The sequence below is a fragment of the Notolepis coatsorum genome, assembly GCF_963971535.1.
Source record: "Notolepis coatsorum genome assembly, chromosome: 3".
NCBI classification, from domain to species: domain Eukaryota; kingdom Metazoa; phylum Chordata; class Actinopteri; order Aulopiformes; family Paralepididae; genus Notolepis; species Notolepis coatsorum.
In genome coordinates, this window is record NC_140167.1 from 168948351 (window position 1) to 168967187 (window position 18837).

General features: G+C 41.0%; 1 protein-coding gene across 1 annotated transcript in view; it reads left to right on the plus strand.

Annotated features, from left to right (window-relative positions):
- The window catches only part of galnt3 (UDP-N-acetyl-alpha-D-galactosamine:polypeptide N-acetylgalactosaminyltransferase 3 (GalNAc-T3)), a 48487-nt gene extending 30073 nt beyond the window's left edge, over positions 1 to 18414 (plus strand). The window contains exons 10-11 of the mRNA XM_084309859.1: positions 799 to 951; positions 14353 to 18414. Of these exons, the coding sequence (XP_084165985.1) occupies positions 799 to 951; positions 14353 to 14466 (267 nt within the window). The 3' untranslated portion in view covers positions 14467 to 18414. The remainder of the gene's footprint in view (positions 1 to 798; positions 952 to 14352) is intronic.
- Positions 18415 to 18837: the final 423 nt, after the last annotated feature.

The window sequence follows — 18837 nt, forward strand, 5'->3', positions numbered from 1 at the left end:
TCAATCTTAACTATATTCATAGGACATACTTGACTCCTATAAGACTGAACAGAATGGGTCTTAAACAAGACTCCAAATGCTCCTTATGTACAAATGGGGACGAGGGGACATTTATGCACATGTACTGGGACTGCCCACTAGTTAAGATATTCTGGAAAGAAGTGACCCAGCAATTATCAAATCTCTTAACTCTGAATATACCTGTACACCCCTCTGTATTACTGCTGAATGATGTTTTTGAGTGTGCAGTATCTATACAGCTAAAGAGATTGGTTTTATCTGGTATCACTGGCTAAAAAGCTGATAGCATCACGATGGTTTCAACCGGAAAAAATGTGCCGGAAGGTCTGGATTCTTACATATCTCGATGTGATTTATCTAGAAATATCTACAGCAAGAATTTTGGGTCTCAATGAATCCAAAATGACAATGTGGTTAGAAGTGGTGGAGAGAATAAAAGCTAGCATATAATGGTAGTGTCTGGTTAGGAGCGAATGATAATGGATGGATTATCCATTGGGGGGTCCACGGGGGGGAGGGGGCCGTGCGAGCAAGAGCATATGTGTGTAGGGTAATAGATAGCAGGTATTAGGGTTATCTTGTATAAGACATTTAACTAAATGGTGATTTCATTGGATGTGCACTGTTAATTAATGCTTGTATATCTAATCTTGTGTTGTCATGTTTGTTTATGTGTTTGTTTAAAAAATAATAAAAAAATGAAATACAAAAAAAATAATCAAGGTTTGCCAGGTTGGACGTTGTTGATGTCTTGACTTCCTGCCTCTCGCCCCGCAGTATTTTGAGCACTCCACTCATCAGGAGATCAGACACAACATCCAGAAGGAGCTGTGTCTCCACGGGACAGAGGCGTCACTGAAGCTGGAGGACTGCCAGTATAAAGGCATGAACACAGTCGTGGGACCGGAGCAGAAGTGGGAGTTACAAGAAGTGAGTACAGACCTTTCTGGAAGCTTTTCTTTTAATTATTCAGTCTTATTACATGGCGTTTTCACAATCGCAGAAATGCTTGCTTGTGATTGGTCAATAGCGCGCGTCAGAGGTCCGTTATCACACGATAACGGACCTCTGCCAAGCAATAATGACCGCTGTGCGCAGCTGTTCGCAATCAAGCCCACTACAACACTGTATCAGTGCTGCTCAGCATATGCACAGCTGCACTCAGTCATCAGTGCAATCAGACCACAGACCTGCCGACTGCCGATAATAATAATCACTTTATTTGGGCTGACAGAGCCACAGAACAACTGCGTTTGCATTTGATCTCGTCTTGTCGATGGTGTACAATGAATTAGGTATATTTGTTAGTAAGTTAGCCATGTAATAAGCGGGATAATGTATAGCTATACTCGATCATTGTCGCAAAATAATTGACCTTCACTGACGTTTAAAACACCTCGGCGCTGCGCCTCGGTATTTTAAACTCTGTCGGTCAATTATTTTGCGACAATGACCTCGTAGCTATACATTATCCCTTACTTATATGTACCCTTCAATTTGGGCTTGAAAATAGAAAGATATAATCTTCCTTCTCGGGAAGATGAAGACGCTTTAGTAGGGCTTTCTGGCGGCCGAGGTGCTGTGTTTGTTTGTTCTTAATCTCTCTCGATGGAGATCTCGATGGTGCAGGAGCTTCTGGGGGCAGCATGTGCAGTAGGGTTGCCGCGGTGATGTGAAATTTTCCCACAACTAATAAACTCATGACAACACTGGTGTTACCTGCGTGCACGCCATATATTTAACAAAATGACGCTCAATATCTGTACAGCGCTTGCTTTGATCTTTAATGTTATGCGGCTACATTGATCCACTGTCTGTCCGTCTACGTCTGTTTTTAATAAATTTCCAATCACTAGTATCCATTTGTTGGACAGACATAGAAAGGTTCTAATTAAAAAATAAACCAACGGACAGTAATACCTTCCATACATTTTCTATCTGTTCATTGACTGATCAATGTAGCTGCAGCCTTATTTAGCGCATTGCGCAAACTGGTCCTCAGCTCCTCTCCAGTCGAGCTGCTGGTCTGGACTGGTCCTCAGCTCCTCTCCAGTCGAGCTGCTGGTCTGGACTGGCCCTCAGCTCCTCTCCAGTCGAGTTGCTGGTCTGGACTGGTCCTCAGCTCCTCTCCAGTCGAGCTGCTGGTCTGGACTGGTCCTCAGCTCCTCTCCAGTCGAGTTGCTGGTCTGGACTGGTCATCAGCTCCTCTCCAGTCGAGCTGCTGGGGGGTTTAATCTGAAATATTTCCAAATCCTCTGCCATCGTTGCCATCGTTGTGTAACCTGTCGTCTCTAGAGCCTCCTTTCTCTCAAAGTTAAATCTACTCTCAGTGAAAGTGAAACTTAAGCTACTCTGTACTGCGACTCCGCTGCACAGAGACCTATAAAGTAGCTCTGCTGTCCATGCAGACACGTTCAGTTTATAATGTTGTCTGACTTAAGTAAATGGGTTAAAAATTGTAAAAATAATAGTGGGCAAGTACAGTACTCTGTGGAGCCTGAACACAGAGGAACCCCGGTATTACCGACTACCACAGCAGGCCTAGTACATATCTGACAAACGACGTCCTAGCCTAGGTTTTCGGTACAGTGGGGGAAAGTTTGGCTTTCCATGTTCCACTCGGGGGTGATATAGTGTGCAGTTACTGTTAAGTAGGGCTCTCAACGAATATTCTATATTTAAATTAATAATCGACTTCTTAAAAAATAAACGTACATCTGATTGTTGTGAAAAAAAACAGCCCCCCGTGGACCCTGAGAAAGACAATGCATGTGTGTGTGTATTCCTGTGTGTGCCGCCCTATGTTGTTGCATGCCGAATAAAGACGTCTCTAAAGAGGTCCTGCATTATTATTATTATTATTATTATTATTATTATTATTATTATTATTATTATTATTATTATTATTATTATTATTATTATTATTATTATTATTATTATTATTATTATTTATTATGCTAACGCTATTTTGGGAGTTCTAGTGTCAAGAATGGACTAGTAGCCTACTTTTCAGTTTTTAGCACTTTATTGTAAATCATCCCTCAGGGTAAAACTTTATTGAAGCGTCATGCAGATCCCTAATGGTTTCATTACTATTTCCCGTTTCATGCCAAGGAAAAGATATCGCTTCATGTTTATCACACCTTGTTCGGAGGTGTGTTGCTGTGTATGAATGTCTGTTCTATTATGCCATAAACTTTCATTAATTTGATCTCCGAGAGACCCTTCTCACTGAGAGCGAGAGGGTGCGCGCGCATGTGTGGGTGCGTGTGTGTGTGTTAGTGTGTGTGGGGGGGGGGGGGGGGGGGGGCAGTAGGTCTTCTAGCTCTGGCTTGTCATTTGCATTCACCATACTATGAGGCTATGCTAAACTAAACTACTAATCTCTCAGTGGTGTGTGTGGGCTGAACGAACAACATCCGGCCCTTTGCGCAAGTTATATTTTGGGAAGGGGGTGAACTTGGAGTTTTGAATTAAGTTCCACACGCAAAAAAAAACCTCTGCATGTGCGTTCCGATAGTGGTTAAAGTAACGTATTCGTTCGGTACACAGCGTGTACATTTACATTTAGTCATTTATCTGACTCTTTTATCCAAAGCGACTTACAAGTTCTGTACAACAAGTCATCAGGAAGGGCACAACTCTTATCAGCTATCAGAGTAACATTGTTCATCAAAGTGTTGAGTGCTACAGTGTAGGTTAGTTTATTAGGACAAGTGCATGACAGTAAGGTTAGTTAGGGTTTATATTAGTGCTGTCAGGCGATTAAAATTTTTAATCTAATTAATTACAGGTTTTGTAATTAATTAATCTAATTAATCGCATTTTAATCGCATATTTATATTTCATATTCATATAAATATTTAAAATTCAAGGACATTACATTATTGTGGCAGGTGACTGATCAATTAAATACACCAAGAAGAATGCTTTAGAAATCAATTTTATTAAATAAATAAAATAAATAAAATGAAAACATACCTCTCAATAAGGTAACATTTGTTGCTGATACAGCTAACAGTTTACACTAAGCTACAGTATCCTCAAATCAGGGTCTACTGCAGGGTCTACTGCAGGATCTAGTGCAGGGTCTACTACAGGGTCTACTGTATGCATGACATCTATTCCTCAGCTTGTTTACATTGTCTGAGTGTAAGGCTGCCCTCTTCTTTTGGACTATGTGACCTGCAAGTGAAGAATGCTTTAGAAATCAATTCTATTAAATTGAATAAATAAATAAAATGAATGAAAACATACCTCTCAATAAGGTAACATTTGTTGCCGATACAGCCAATAACAGTTTACACTAAGCTACAGTATCCTCAAAAATCAGGGTCTAGTGCAGGGTTTACTACAGGGTCTACTGTATGCATGACATCTATTCCTTGAGCCAATTGCTAAGACAAACAAGCTTCAGCTTGTTTACATTGTCTGTGTGTAAGGCTGCCCTCTTCTTTTGGACTATGTGACCTGCAAGTGAAGAATGCTTTAGAAATCAATTTTATTAAATTGAATAAAATAAAATGAATGAAAACATACCTCTCAATAAGGTAACATTTGTTGCTGATACAGCCAATAACAGTTTACACTAAGCTACAGTATCCTCAAAAATCAAAACAGCCCACAGCAAGCTACAGTGTCTGGGGGCATGACTACAGGGTCTAGTACAGTGTCTACTACAGTGTCTGGGGGCATGACTACAGGGTCTAGTACAGTGTCTACTACAGTGTCTGGGGGCATGACTACAGGGTCTAGTACAGTGTCTACTACAGTGTCTGGGGGCATGACTACAGGGTCTACTACAGTGTCTGGGGGCATGACTACAGGGTCTAGTACAGTGTCTGGGGGCATGACTACAGGGTCTAGTACAGTGTCTGGGGGCATGACTACAGGGTCTAGTACAGTGTCTGGGGGCATGACTACAGGGTCTACTACAGTGTCTGGGGGCATGACTACAGGGTCTAGTACAGTGTCTGGGGGCATGACTACAGGGTCTACTACAGTGTCTGGGGGCATGACTACAGGGTCTACTACAGTGTCTGGGGGCATGACTACAGGGTCTAGTACAGTGTCTGGGGGCATGGTCTACTACAGTGTCTGGGGGCATGACTACAGGGTCTGGGGGCATGACTACAGGGTCTAGTACAGTGTCTGGGGGCATGACTACAGGGTCTAGTACAGTGTCTGGGGGCATGGTCTACTACAGTGTCTGGGGGCATGACTACAGGGTCTACTACAGTGTCTGGGGGCATGACTACAGGGTCTACTACAGTGTCTGGGGGCATGACTACAGGGTCTACTACAGTTTCTGGGGGCATGACTACAGGGTCTACTACAGGGTCTGGGGCATGACTGCAGGGTCTAGTGCAGGGTCTAGTGCAGGGTCTACTGTATGCATGACAAATCTATTCCTTGAGCCAATTGCTAAGACAAACAAGCTTGTTTACATTGTCTGAGAGTAAGGCTGCCCTCTTCTTTTGGACTATGTGACCTGCAAGTGAAAATAGCCTCTCACATGGCACAGATGTGGCAGGAGTAGCCAGATATTTGCGAGCAAGAGGAGACAGCTGTCCATAGGCTTTTGCGTGAGCTGCCCACCACTCCAGTGGACAGTCATTCATTCCGATGCTGGGCTCAGCTTTGTAGAGGTCTAATTGTCCTGACAGTACCCTGACTTCATCTGAATCAGAGTCTGAAGACAGCAGGAGGAGGGTCCTCTTCGCTGGTGGCTCGTCCTCTGTGGCTTGTGGAGCAGCTTTGTCTGCTTCTGGTCCTGGCAGCATCTCTTTAAGCCAGGTCCACACCTAATAAGAGGGACAATTAATTAGTTGCATAGGACTTTTCATGACAGCCTAAGGACTTAACACTGGTCTTCTCATTCACACACACACCTCATCCCTCTCGTCCTTTGGTACGCTCTTCAAGTCCTTGAATCGCGGGTCGAGGGCTGTAGCCAGCTTCAGCCATCTGTTGTTGAGGGTCGCTTTGCGTGCGTCCAGGTCCTTCGTGAAGCTGGCCTTGAACTTTACCATGTAGCCCGGATCCTCCTCGTTGAGGTCCATGATGCGGTTTAGGTGGCAGAGTGCGGGGAGCACCACAGAGCATGAGACGTAGGTTTCCCCTCCAAGGAGCTCAGTCACATACCTGCAGTGAAACAAGAGAGCGAGAGAGAAAGAGGTGAAGGTGTGTGTATGAGAGGGAGATAGGTGTGTGTATGGGGGAGAGAGGGGGGGTGAGGTGTGTGTATGGGAGAGAGATAGGTGTGTGTATGGGGGAGAGAGGGGGGGGGGTGAGGTGTGTGTATGGGAGAGAGAGGGGTGAGGTGTGTGTATGGGGGAGAGAGGGGGGGGGTGAGGTGTGTGTATGGGAGAGAGATATGTGTGTGTATGGGGGAGAGAGGGGGGGGTGAGGTGTGTGTATGGGAGAGATAGGTGTGTGTATGGGGGAGAGAGGGGGGGGTGAGGTGTGTGTATGGGAGAGAGATAGGTGTGTGTATGGGGGAGAGAGGGGGGGTGAGGTGTGTGTATGGGAGAGATAGGTGTGTGTATGGGGGAGAGAGGGGGGGGTGAGGTGTGTGTATGGGAGAGAGATAGGTGTGTGTATGGGGGAGAGAGGGGGGTGAGGTGTGTGTATGGGAGAGAGAGAGTGGGGTGTGAGGTGTGTGTATGGGGGAGAGAGAGAGAGGAGGGGGGTGTATGGGGGGAGAGAGAGAGGGAGAGACACTTACCTGCAGGGCTCAAGTACAAGCTCCAGCTTCTTCAGTTTGTCACACTCTGTGGGGGTCAGCATGGACAGCTTGTGGTTCTGTTGGGCCAAAGTGGCAGTCACAGCCTCCTGGTTCCTCAGGTACCGTGAGATCATGGCCAGTGTCGAATTCCACCTTCCAATTCAATAAAATAACTATTAGTCCCACTGGGGGTTGTTAATGCAGCATGATGCAATTGTACAGAACACAAAGAAATAAACACACACACACACTAAATTTACCCTAAGCATACAACAGGTAGTTAAACAGTCTCACCTTGTGGATACATCTTGTATCATGGGCTCTTTTGCTTGTCCGAGGGCAGTCTGCTGCTGCTGCAGTTCTTCTGTACTGGCAGGGCTGTGCTTGAAGTGGCCTACAATCTTGCGGCACTTTGCCAGGGTGGTGTCAAGGCTTCTGTCCTCAAGGGAGACTGTGATGGTTCTTTGCAGCACGTGTGCAGCACATGGCATGTGCTGGAACGTCATATAGCGCGCTGCTGCTATCATATTACGGGCGGAATCAGTCCCAATAGATGTGACTTTATCTTTTATATTCCACTCCTCTATTACTGTGTTGAACTGTTCAGCACACGCATCGGCGAAATGGCGGCCCACAGTTTTGGTCACCGTTAATGCAAATGATTGCAGTTTCCACTCAGTATCGATCAAGTGCACTGTGACACCCAAATAATTATGATTGCCCACCGACGTCCAGTGATCACCCGTTAGGGCCATTGGGCCAGCCCGTGCCAACACTTCTTCCCTCGCCTCCCTCTCTGTGTCATACATGTTGTGGATCCTTTTCATCACTGTAGCTCTCGAGGGTAGCTTGTAATTTGGGTCAGACGACGCTATTCGAAATGACTCCGCTAAACCCTTATCTTCCACTATAGCTATTGGCCTACAAGATTTTGCTATCCACTTCGCGACGCTGTTGGTTAGTTTGTCTGTGGTGGATTTACTCAACCGTTTGCCTAACGGTAATTCTCCAAGAGTGGTTTGACGAAGCGTGCGAGTTGCTCTGGAGCTAACGTTAGCTACACTGGAGCTGCTCGAACAACTTGCCTGGACATGTTTAGCGTTCATGTGATACGTTAGACTAGAGCAGCTTCGGTGATACGCAAATTCTTTTTGACATAAGCTACATATTACAATGGTCTTGTTTACTGTCCCATCTATATTCTTTTTGAAATTGAACTTGCCGTTCATAGGTCCCAGGAGTATCGCCTCGGGTGATGCTGACATCTTGTTCCAGCTGAGCTAATTCCTTTGTGTGTTTGTTTTGTTTGATAGACGACGCATGTGTGAAGTGACGATCAAGTAGGCTACGGGTCATTCAATGGGCCAAGTTTAATACGCCCAACTCAAGCGTGGATTTCAAAATAAAAGCGCACCGATTTGCCACTTGTCTAAAGTAAATATAGGTCGGCTGTAATTAATTTTGCGTCAATTTTCATAACGCGATAATTTGCTGTGTAATTAATTAATCTAATTAACGCGATAAACTGACAGCCCTAGTTTATATATATATAATTTTCTTTTTCTCCAGATAATGTGTGTACTGAACGAAAGATCCCTTACTGAAATTGTTTGGTACGAATACATGTACCGTTACACCCCTAGTTAATAATTAAATATTCATGAACAAATCATTAGTACCTTTTACAATTAGTTGACAAAACAGTTGACAGTATTATGAATGAGGCCTCTTTCAAATGATGTGTAAATGTGTGGCTGAATAATTTACAAGTAATTTACAAGTGCTTTTACATCCCCTGAATCTAAAGTGTAAACAATTCATCATACATACTTAAGCTTGTCTAACACATCACTTTCAGATGACTCTTATCTGGTACCAAGGCTCTATACAGGAACACAAAGCTTTTACAAGCAGTTTAGTATCCCCCTGATCTAAAGTGTAAACAATTCATCACCAGATAATGTACTACATATAATTTGTAGGTCTTCCTTACCCGTTACAAATAATGATCTATATATGTATATATTTATTTATATATTTTAATGGCTTGAGCCTATATCTGTACTTGTTGTTTGTTTGTTGTTGTTGTTGTTGCATATTTTAAATAAACTTCAATCAAACTTCAATCAATCTATATATGCAAGTAAGTTATTTACAAAAGTTTAGGCAGCCTTCTAATTGTACGTTTTAACTTTTCATGTACCAAGGAGTAGCAAACCATTTGAACTGTTCCTCGCCATGACATGAATTACCTTTCATGTGCGAATCCTCTTGTAGAATATTACTGGAAAACGATCTACAGTCAAATGATCCTCAAAGGAACACACCAACATTTTGGGAAATGTTAGCCTTCAGGGGAGAGGTGTTAGTTGGACAATGCCTAGGCTAACCGGCCTTTTTGCATATCTGTAGATACTACAGTATATCTATATCTGTACATATCCCTTACCTACTAGTTACGCTGCTGGCCAGTATGACTTACTACCATAGTGTCTTTATACCTGTATCACTGTACCTACAACTATGTACATACATCTGATTAGCACTATTACTCAGTAGTACTCATTTATATATTTTATACCCACTTTAATCACCTGTACATTGTATATTACTATTGCACTTTACTGTTACATTTGCACTCTGGTTGGATGCCAAACTTATTTTTTGTTGTGCTGTATGATGACATTACATTTGAATCTAATCTATGAGTGACAAAAGATGTATTGCAACAGTGGAGTAACAAAAACATTAATCTTGCAACATTACATTTAAAAAAAAGCATACAACCTGATATACCCAGACGTGATCAGCATCAGTGTTCTCAAAAAACGATCTCCACAGCTGTTTTTCACGACAACTGTTTAAAAGTTACTTTTCAACAATTAACACTGAATATTCCTGCATTCCTACGCAAACAAGCTGACGGTGCGTCACAATAGACATTGGAACACGGTGCGTCGAGTGCCTGCTGCCCAGCGTAAGGTTTTATTGTACCAAGAAGTCAAATGAAATAAAATAAAATGTATTTGTAAAGTTAATGTCCCCATGGGCTGAACAAGTCTTCTTTAAACAAGTCAAGAAGAAACATCACAATAAATAAATCAAGAACAAAAAACACATAATTAAATCCAAAACAACACTCTCAGACATACCCCAGCGAAGGTAAGGGAAAAACTCACTAAAAACCTAGCAATAGGAAAAAAGCACAGGCAATGTGGAGGAGAGAAACCTTAGAAGGGTCGTTCAAGGGGGGGGGGGGGGGGGATCCCCCTTCTTTGATGTCGGTGATAGCTATGGATGATGGGAGGAGAATTTATGGAGAATAAAACAGGCGAAATAGTTGGTATGTATGTACATAGTTACGTGTAATAAAACACATATGTACATGCAATAGCAACTGGGGTACATAAGGACATTTTTTAAAGATTGAAATAGAATAGAGTTAATTGTTTAAAGTGTGTTTCATTACCCTGAGCCTCTCCCACTGGCTCTCGGCAGCACCAGACCTTCTGGAAATGTTTTGCTCTTTTTGTTTTGGGATCTTTTTCGACATTGTGACGCATAGTGTAATTTCTTCCTGCTTTAGGAAAAACCCAGAACAATGACAACCAGCACTCTTTACTGTCTCTTAATTATGGGGAGAAGCTTTCCATGTTTTTTCAAACGCTCAACCTCTTGACAAAGAGTACAGGGTCATTGCTTTTATTTTTCCTAAGCAGGAAGAAATTATACTGTGTCATAATCACACGGATCCCAGAGAGAAGAGAAAAGAGTGGTGTTCTCTCGATGCTGCTGTGTTCCGATCTCTTGTGATGGAAGGGCTGCTTTTGTTTAGCAATGCAGGAATATTGGGTGGTAATAGTTGAAGGCTTTTGAACAGTTGGTTGTCATGAACAGAGATTGTTTATGAGAACATTGATGCTGATCAAAAGAGGGCATTTCATGTCTGGGTATAATCAGATTGTATGCTTTGAAAATTGTTGCAACATGAGTGTTTTGGTTACTGCATTGTTACAATAAATCTTTGTCATTTTTAAGTCACTTGTAATATTCTACTAAGAGTAGGTAAGGGATATGTACAGATATAGATATAGTATCTACAGATATATAAAAATGATTATATGCAGGTATGTACAGACGGGTGTGGATATAAATTATATGGTAAGAATAAATATATACATACAGCATTAGTACATATACAGAGTTATATGCAGGTGTATACATAGCATTAAGCATCATTTGACTGTAGATAGTTTTCCAGTGTAATATTCTACAACAGGCTTCGCACATGAAAGGTCATTCATATCTTTACATGTTGTGGCGAGGAACAGTTCAAATGCTATGCTACTCCTTGCCTTGGTACATTAAAACTTAAGAGTAGAAGGCTGCCTAAATGTTCGTAAATAACTTACTTACATATATATAGATCATTTTGAACATTTGTACAAATTATATGTAGCACATTATCTAGTAATGAATTGTTTACACTTTAGATCAGGGGGATACTAAACGGTTTGTAAAAGCTTTGTGTTCATGTATAGACCCTGATGTAAACAAGACTAAAGTCTTTCTCTGGTCTGCATCCCCTTAACAATTGTATGTATTGAGCTGTACTGTACTGTACCCATTCTGCAATCTGTTAATAAACTTTTCAATCAATCAAGCCTTGGTAACCGATGAGTCATCGGAAAGTGATGGGTTAGACATATATGTATGATGATTTGTTTACACTTTAGATTCAGCGGATGCTAAATAATTAGAAAATTACTTAGAAATGATTCAGTAATACATTTACACATAATTTATATATCAACAAATCAGTAGATAGAAATGTACTAATGATTTGTTCATGAATGTTTCATAGTTAACTAAACATTATAGATTACTTACATATTTGTGATATGTTAACATAGTATTAACTAATAATTTAGTTCATGATATGTTCATCATTAACTAATGTCTTATAAATGACTTACTAATGATCATTATTATGTTACTGATTATTATTTATACAGCTTGGTACTGATGTATTCTACGGAAGCCCTAAGCGGCATTTTATTTACTCCATTTTCCTGTGATAACGAGTTAATTTAATTTGTTTTCTCGTGATAACGGGATAATTTTCTCGATCTCGAGAAAACGAAACGATAGGCCAGTACAGTGTTTCCCAAACTCTGGGTCACAACCCAAAATGGGTCGTGGACCCGTTTCTATTGGGTCGCCAATTAATTTTTATTTTTATTTTTTTAAGCTGTAGATGTGTTGATTCAGTTTGGCACCACATACTTATGTGAATCTGGGTTTTCTACTCTAGCATACCTGAAAAACAAATACAGAAACAGACTAAATGCTCAGCATGACCTCATAATAGCACTTTCAAAAACCAAACCCAAAATAGATCTGCTGGTTGAAAACTTCAACCAGCCACATATCTCTCATTAGATTTCATTGTGCCATAGATGAAATATTATACCCCTTCTAGCATGTCAGGTCAGTAGAATTTTTAAATAAGTCAGTACAAGTTAATCAGAATGTTGCTCAATGTTGGGGTTTAAGGTCGAGGGACGGAGGGAGGGGGTAAGAAATGGAGAGTTGAAAAAGGGGTGAGAAATAGAAAGGAGAGTAGAACATGTTTCTTTTTAAAAGTGTCACAAAATTGTATGTACATATGTTATGAGGTGGTGAGCAACTTAACATTACACTCTGATTATTGCTGTGATGTACTTTTATAATTAAATAAATAAATTTCATATACATTTGAAATTCATGGTTTGTTGTGTTCTTTATCAGTAGTTTATAAATATGTTTTTTTTTTTTTTTTAATTATCTTTCCCCCCCTTCTTTTTCCGTTTTTTCTTCCATCCCAATGTTAGTTGTCATGCCAATTCCCAATCCCCTTCCTGGTCGTTGCGCACTCTACCCCCTACCGTCGGTCTGGGAGGGCGGAGACTATCACATGCTTCCTCCGACACATGTGTACCCAGTCCACCGCTTCTTTTCACCTGGCAGCGCGGAGTCTCACTGGGGGAGTGTAATGTGTGGAAGGTCACACTACCTCTCCCAGATCCTTCCCTTGCTGTGCAGGCGCCCCGACCGAACTGTAGGAGTCGCTGTTTACAACGACCAGGACATACCCTCGCCGGGTTTCCCACCCGCTAACACTGCCAATTGTGTTAGTATGGACGGTCGGCCAACCCGGAAGCACCACAGCTGGATTCGATCCCACTGTCTCTGTGGTGGTAGACAGACGCTTAGTCCGCTGCACTACCCGGCCGCCCTATAAATGTATGTTATGGCAATTCATGATGTATTTTTGTAAGTTTGGGTCCCGGGGAAACACCAAATTTCTCTTTTGGGTCTCGAGCTGAAAAAGTTTGGGAACCCCTGGTCTAGTATATTAGTTCACTGCATGAAACATCATTCAGTGTCAGAGGAGCACGTAGCCCCTTTCGTGACTGTGATGCGGTGCAGGGGCTGTAGGTGTAGGGGCTAAAGGAGCAGGAGGATATTGATCACGTCACATTCACATATCTCTTCAATCAAGGCCTGACACAGGCTGAAATAGCTTTATGCCTTGCTGTCACAGATAATATATATATACACATTAGTGTGCGTCATCTAAGAAGACGGTTAGCAAAGGCTTCAGCTTTACCGGCGGCGCAATTAAAGTGAGCTCTCAAAGAGCACCTGGCTACGGGAGGCTGCAACTTGAAACTGGCCCCCGTATGTCCAAACCCCTCCCACCCCCTCCAAATGTACAGAAAACATTTGAAAACAGACTGTTTTCTCGAGATAACGAGATAAATGAATCCGTTATCACGAGAAAATGGACTTCGTTATGTCGATAACGAGATAATAAGTCGTTATCACGAGAAAACGGACTTTGTTTTCTCGTGATATCGAGAAAATTATCCCGTTATCACGAGAAAACTAATTAAATTAACTCGTTATCACGGGAAAACGGAGTAAATAAAATGTATGAATGTACGGCCTCTTAGGGCTTCCGTAGTATTCTGCTTTATTTACATTTACATGTAGTCATTTAGCTGACGCTTTTATCCAAAGTGACTTACAAATTGTGAATAACAAGTCAGCAGGAAGGGTACAACTCTGGCAGCTAAGGGTCAGTGGCATTGTTCATCAAACAGTGTTGAAGTTGAATGTTACACTGTGAGTGCATAGTAGTATAGACATACTAGCATGATAGGTAGTAGTATAAATATAGTAGCATAGTAGTAGTAAGGTACATAATAGTTTATTATTCTGTTTTTTATTATTTTATTATTATTTGTGTTTACTTGTGATGATTCAGTGATCAAGGGATTCCCCATAACTACTACTACTACTATTACAACTACTGTTACAACTACTATTACTACTGCTGCTATTACTACTACTACTACTATTACTGCTACTATTACTACTATTAATACTACTACTACTACTACTACTACTACTACTACTACTACTACTACTACTACTACTACTACTACCACCACTACTACTCAGCGTCTTTGAGTTCTTTAAAAGCGCTATATAAATAAAATGAATTATTATTATTACTACCACCACCATTGCTACTATATTTTGTGTCTTCTCTGTAGAACCAGCTGTTCTACGTCCCGGGTTGGAACATGTGTCTGAGTGCCCGTCATGAGCACCCGTCTCTGGCCGCCTGCAACCCGTCAGACAGGTACCAGCACTGGGTCTTCATCTGAGCACAAGGCGCTCTGTACCAGCGGCTGTACCGTCTGCATGTGTGAGCAGACGAGGACAATGACTGTAAAGCAATTAACTTTTTTACCTTTTTTTTTTTTAAAGATTTATAATCACTTTGAGTTTTAATTTATTTTTATACCTAGAAGAACAGAACTGCTGCTGGAAAGTTTGGACTTTTTTTTCTTTTTTTTTAAAGAAAATACTGCGTGCTACCGCCGGGAGGAAGCATTCACTATTTTTTTTTAATTATTTTTTCTGTTTGCCTGCATTTGTGTTACAGCTGCTGTGAGTGGTATATTTCTTAAGTTAAGTTTAAATAGCTCTACATAGCTCTACACGTAGACCACTTATCTTAACAACAAAACGCCACTTCCAGCAGCTTTTAGAACACGCCAAGCCCTTTCTCCATGACGAGACTGTGAACTAACTTTCTTGACAAGTGCCTCTTTCTTTGTGTTCTGACGTGTTGTCCCTGCTCTCTGTAATCAGCACAACTGACTGATGCAATATTCATTTTATCTCTTGTTGAATAGGTTTTGTTGCCAACACTGAATAATTTATGATTTATAAATAAGAGGAATTTACAAACATGCTCAATATTTTACATTGGATGCAAGCTGCACATGGGAAACGTCCAAGATATTGCACACCACCAAAGATGCAGAAATGGACTGCTTGAAGCGTGCGTGCGTGTGTGTTGGTGTGTGTGTGTTGGTGTGTGGTGTGTGTGTGTGAGAGAGAGAGAAAAGTCCACTACTTTTTATATAATTCATAACAGGCGACTTATTTCTTGATTCATGCTGTTGCCTCTCCAGTGCCTTGGATATACATGTTGCCACTAGGGGGCGGGAGAGTCCCTCGGTGGCATTCTCTGGCAGAGGAAGCCAGGTTAGGTTCTTCAGCTGAGATTGAGAACTACAGTGATGCTTGTGATGATGTGCAGGTAATAATCACACCGTCTCGTGTCCAGGTGTCCCATCAGTAGATTTGTTGTACAAAGCTGAGACAAGTCATTGTTAAAACAAGACTTTTTTATTTGTATTTTTCTTATTTTTGTAAGGTGACCTACGTTTTTATTTTGTGCTTAAAATGTGTATTTGAAAAATCGAGGTTGACAGAAATGGTTTATGATATAGTAATTATCATCTTTTTGAAAGGCTGTCGAGTGTCGAGTTATTTTTCCCAGCTTTTGACGTTTCAAACTGTATACTTTGGTATCAAGAGGAAAGGGCGTTTTTTTCTTTAAAAAATATAAATATATAAATGTATATAATGTAACATCTCTAGCATGAGTTATGGGTGGGGAGGTACAGAGCAGTCCGTCGGGGCGGTGGAACATCTGTTGTTGTTTTGTCTCTGATCGTCCATTGAGATGATGAAATGGAACCATGACTTGGCGTTTAAACTGCAGTCTTCCAGCTCTGATTTCAGGCCGTTTGCATCCACGTCCGGCCAAACCGTGTAGGAATTATAGCCGTTTTTATACATAGTTCCCTCCATTTTAGGAGACTTAAAGTAACTGGAGGGATTAACATAAACTTAAATAACGTCATATTTAACATTTGGTTGCAAACCCTTTCATCTGTCTACAGTCTGTGCTGTGATCTGATTCTGTCTTGCTTGCGTAACAAAGCAGAAACCAATACCCCTCAATACATGGGATTCTACAGTGGACTCGGAATACTCAAATACTATGGGACTTACAGAACTTGTAAGTCGCTTTTGGATAAAAGCGTCCGCTAAATGACCGCTCGACTCTTGAGTGTTAATTTGTCCAGTGCCTGAGGCCTCAAAGAACATATAAATCATCACCCCTCTCTGTCACTATAGGAACATATAAATCATCACCCCTCTGTCACTATAAGAACATATAAATCATCACCCCCCTCTCTCACTATAAGAACATATAAATCATCACCCCTCTGTCACTATAAGAACATATACGTCATCACCCTCCTCTCACTATAAGAACATAAATCCTCACCCCTCTGTCACTATAAGAACATATACGTCATCACCCCTCTTGTCACTATAAGAACATATAAATCATCACCCCTCTCTGTCACTATAATAACATATAAATCATCACCCTCCTCTCACTATAAGAACATATAAATCCTCACCCCTCTGTCACTATAAGAACATACGTCATCACCCTCCTCTCACTATAAGAACATAAATCCTCACCCCTCTGTCACTATAAGAACATACGTCATCACCCTCCTCTCACTATAAGAACATATAAATCATCACCCCTCTGTCACTATAAGAACATATAAATCATCACCCCTCTGTCACTATAAGAACATATAAATCATCACCCCTCTGTCACTATAAGAACATACCGTAATTCCTCTAATAGTAACCGGTATTCAATTAAAAACCGGGTCTCTATTAATGACCGGCTGCGCTATTGAGCTAAGCAATTATAAGCCGGCCTCCTAATACAAGCCGGGTATATTTTGTTATTGTTGTTATATGCTGGCCTGGCTGTGCAGTAAATACCATATAATGGTATGGTGTTAATGTTTACCAAGAGAGTAAGCCTACCTCAGAATTGTATAAAACGAAGTTATTATTATTATACCAGTATTGTGATTGCACTATTTTACTTTATTTTACTTTTTTTGACCACCTGTAATTGCACTGTTTACTACCGTATTTCATACAGTACTTGGTTTCAATAAATGAACCCAGTACATTTTACTGGGTTCAAACTGACACAAAATGTTGATTTATTCATTATGATCCGTTTGAAAATTAGAAATATAGGCCTCTCTCTTATACATGCCTCCTCCTAATACAAGCCTGGTATCCGCTACAGTTGAAACAAATACAAGCCGGGGTTACTATTAGAGGAATTACGGTATAAATCATCACCCCTCTCTGTCACTATAAGAACATATAAATCATCACCCCTCTCTGTCACTATAAGAACATATAAATCATCACCCTCTCTCTCACTATAAGAACATATAAATCTTCACCGCCTCTGTCACTATAAGAACATATAAATCTTCACCTCCTCTGTCACTATAAGAACATATAAATCATCACCTCTCTGTCACTATAAGAACATATAAATCATCACCCCCCTCTGTCACTAAGTGAAAGTACAGATAGGTTTGATTTCAGTGACTTTTTCTTGTTGGATTTCTCCATTGACTTTCATAGTAAGATTGTATATAAAAGGTCACAGAAATTGCACCTTCTGTAGATCACTAATGGTGACAGGATGGTAGGCAAATTGCGTTGCACTGCATCGATTGCAAAGGATTTGCAACCAAATATCAAATATGACAACTTTATTTTATTACTTTTGGTCCCCTCAAATATTAGATTGGATTCAAATATAGTCATTGTCATCATACAGCACAGGTACAGTACAACGAAAATAACAGGTACCGTACAACGAAAATAAGTATTACAGTAATATTACAATAAGTAACGGTAATATACAATGTACAGGTGATTAAACTGGGTATAAAATATATAAAAAAGCACTACTGAGTAATATTAATAACAAGAGTTATTGTGATAAGAAACTATTATTGGGTTCATATGGATGTAAACACCTTCAAATGAAAACTGAATGTCTGCCCTCTATCATAGAGATTGATCCATTTCAAACCCAATGTTCTGCAGTACAGAGACGCAACAACAACAACGTTGCATTGTCCCAGAGACGTGATTTGTTGATCAAATATTTATTATTATTATTTTTTTAGGAAAGTGTCATACATACAAATGCATCGAAAATTACAATATGTTGCATACAGTAGGAGACAGGCATTGACTGACTGACTATGGCATATTACCGAGAATTATGTCTGGATGTGTGATAAATGGATGTCATGTGTTTGTTTGCATACAAATTAATAACAGTCTAGTGTTTTCATTCTACGAGAGTGCCTTAAATATGTATTATGGGCTAATTAAATCTTTTAGAGCTGAATAAACGTTGTTGTGTCGTTCCCTTTGTGCTCTGCAGAGGTTATCTCCCGGGCCGAGTGTTGTGTTTCTGGCCGCTTGTGTCTGTCTATACGCAGCTAATCTCTTCTTTTTTTGTGCCTTTCTATCTTTTCTCCGGTCCCTCAATTGAGTCGTTCTGCCAATTCCCTTCTGGTCGTTGCACTGTCCTACTGTCGCTCTAAGGAGGGTGTAGACTACCACATGCTGCCCTACTGTCAGTCTGGGGAGACTACCGTAGTACCACATGCTGCCCTACTGTCGATCTGGCAGGGTGTAGACTACCACATGATGCCCTCCTGTCGGTCTGGGGAGGGTGTAGACAACCACATGTCTCCTCTGTCGGTCTGGGGAGGGTGTAGACGACCACATGCTGCCCTACTGTCGGTCTGGGGAGGGTG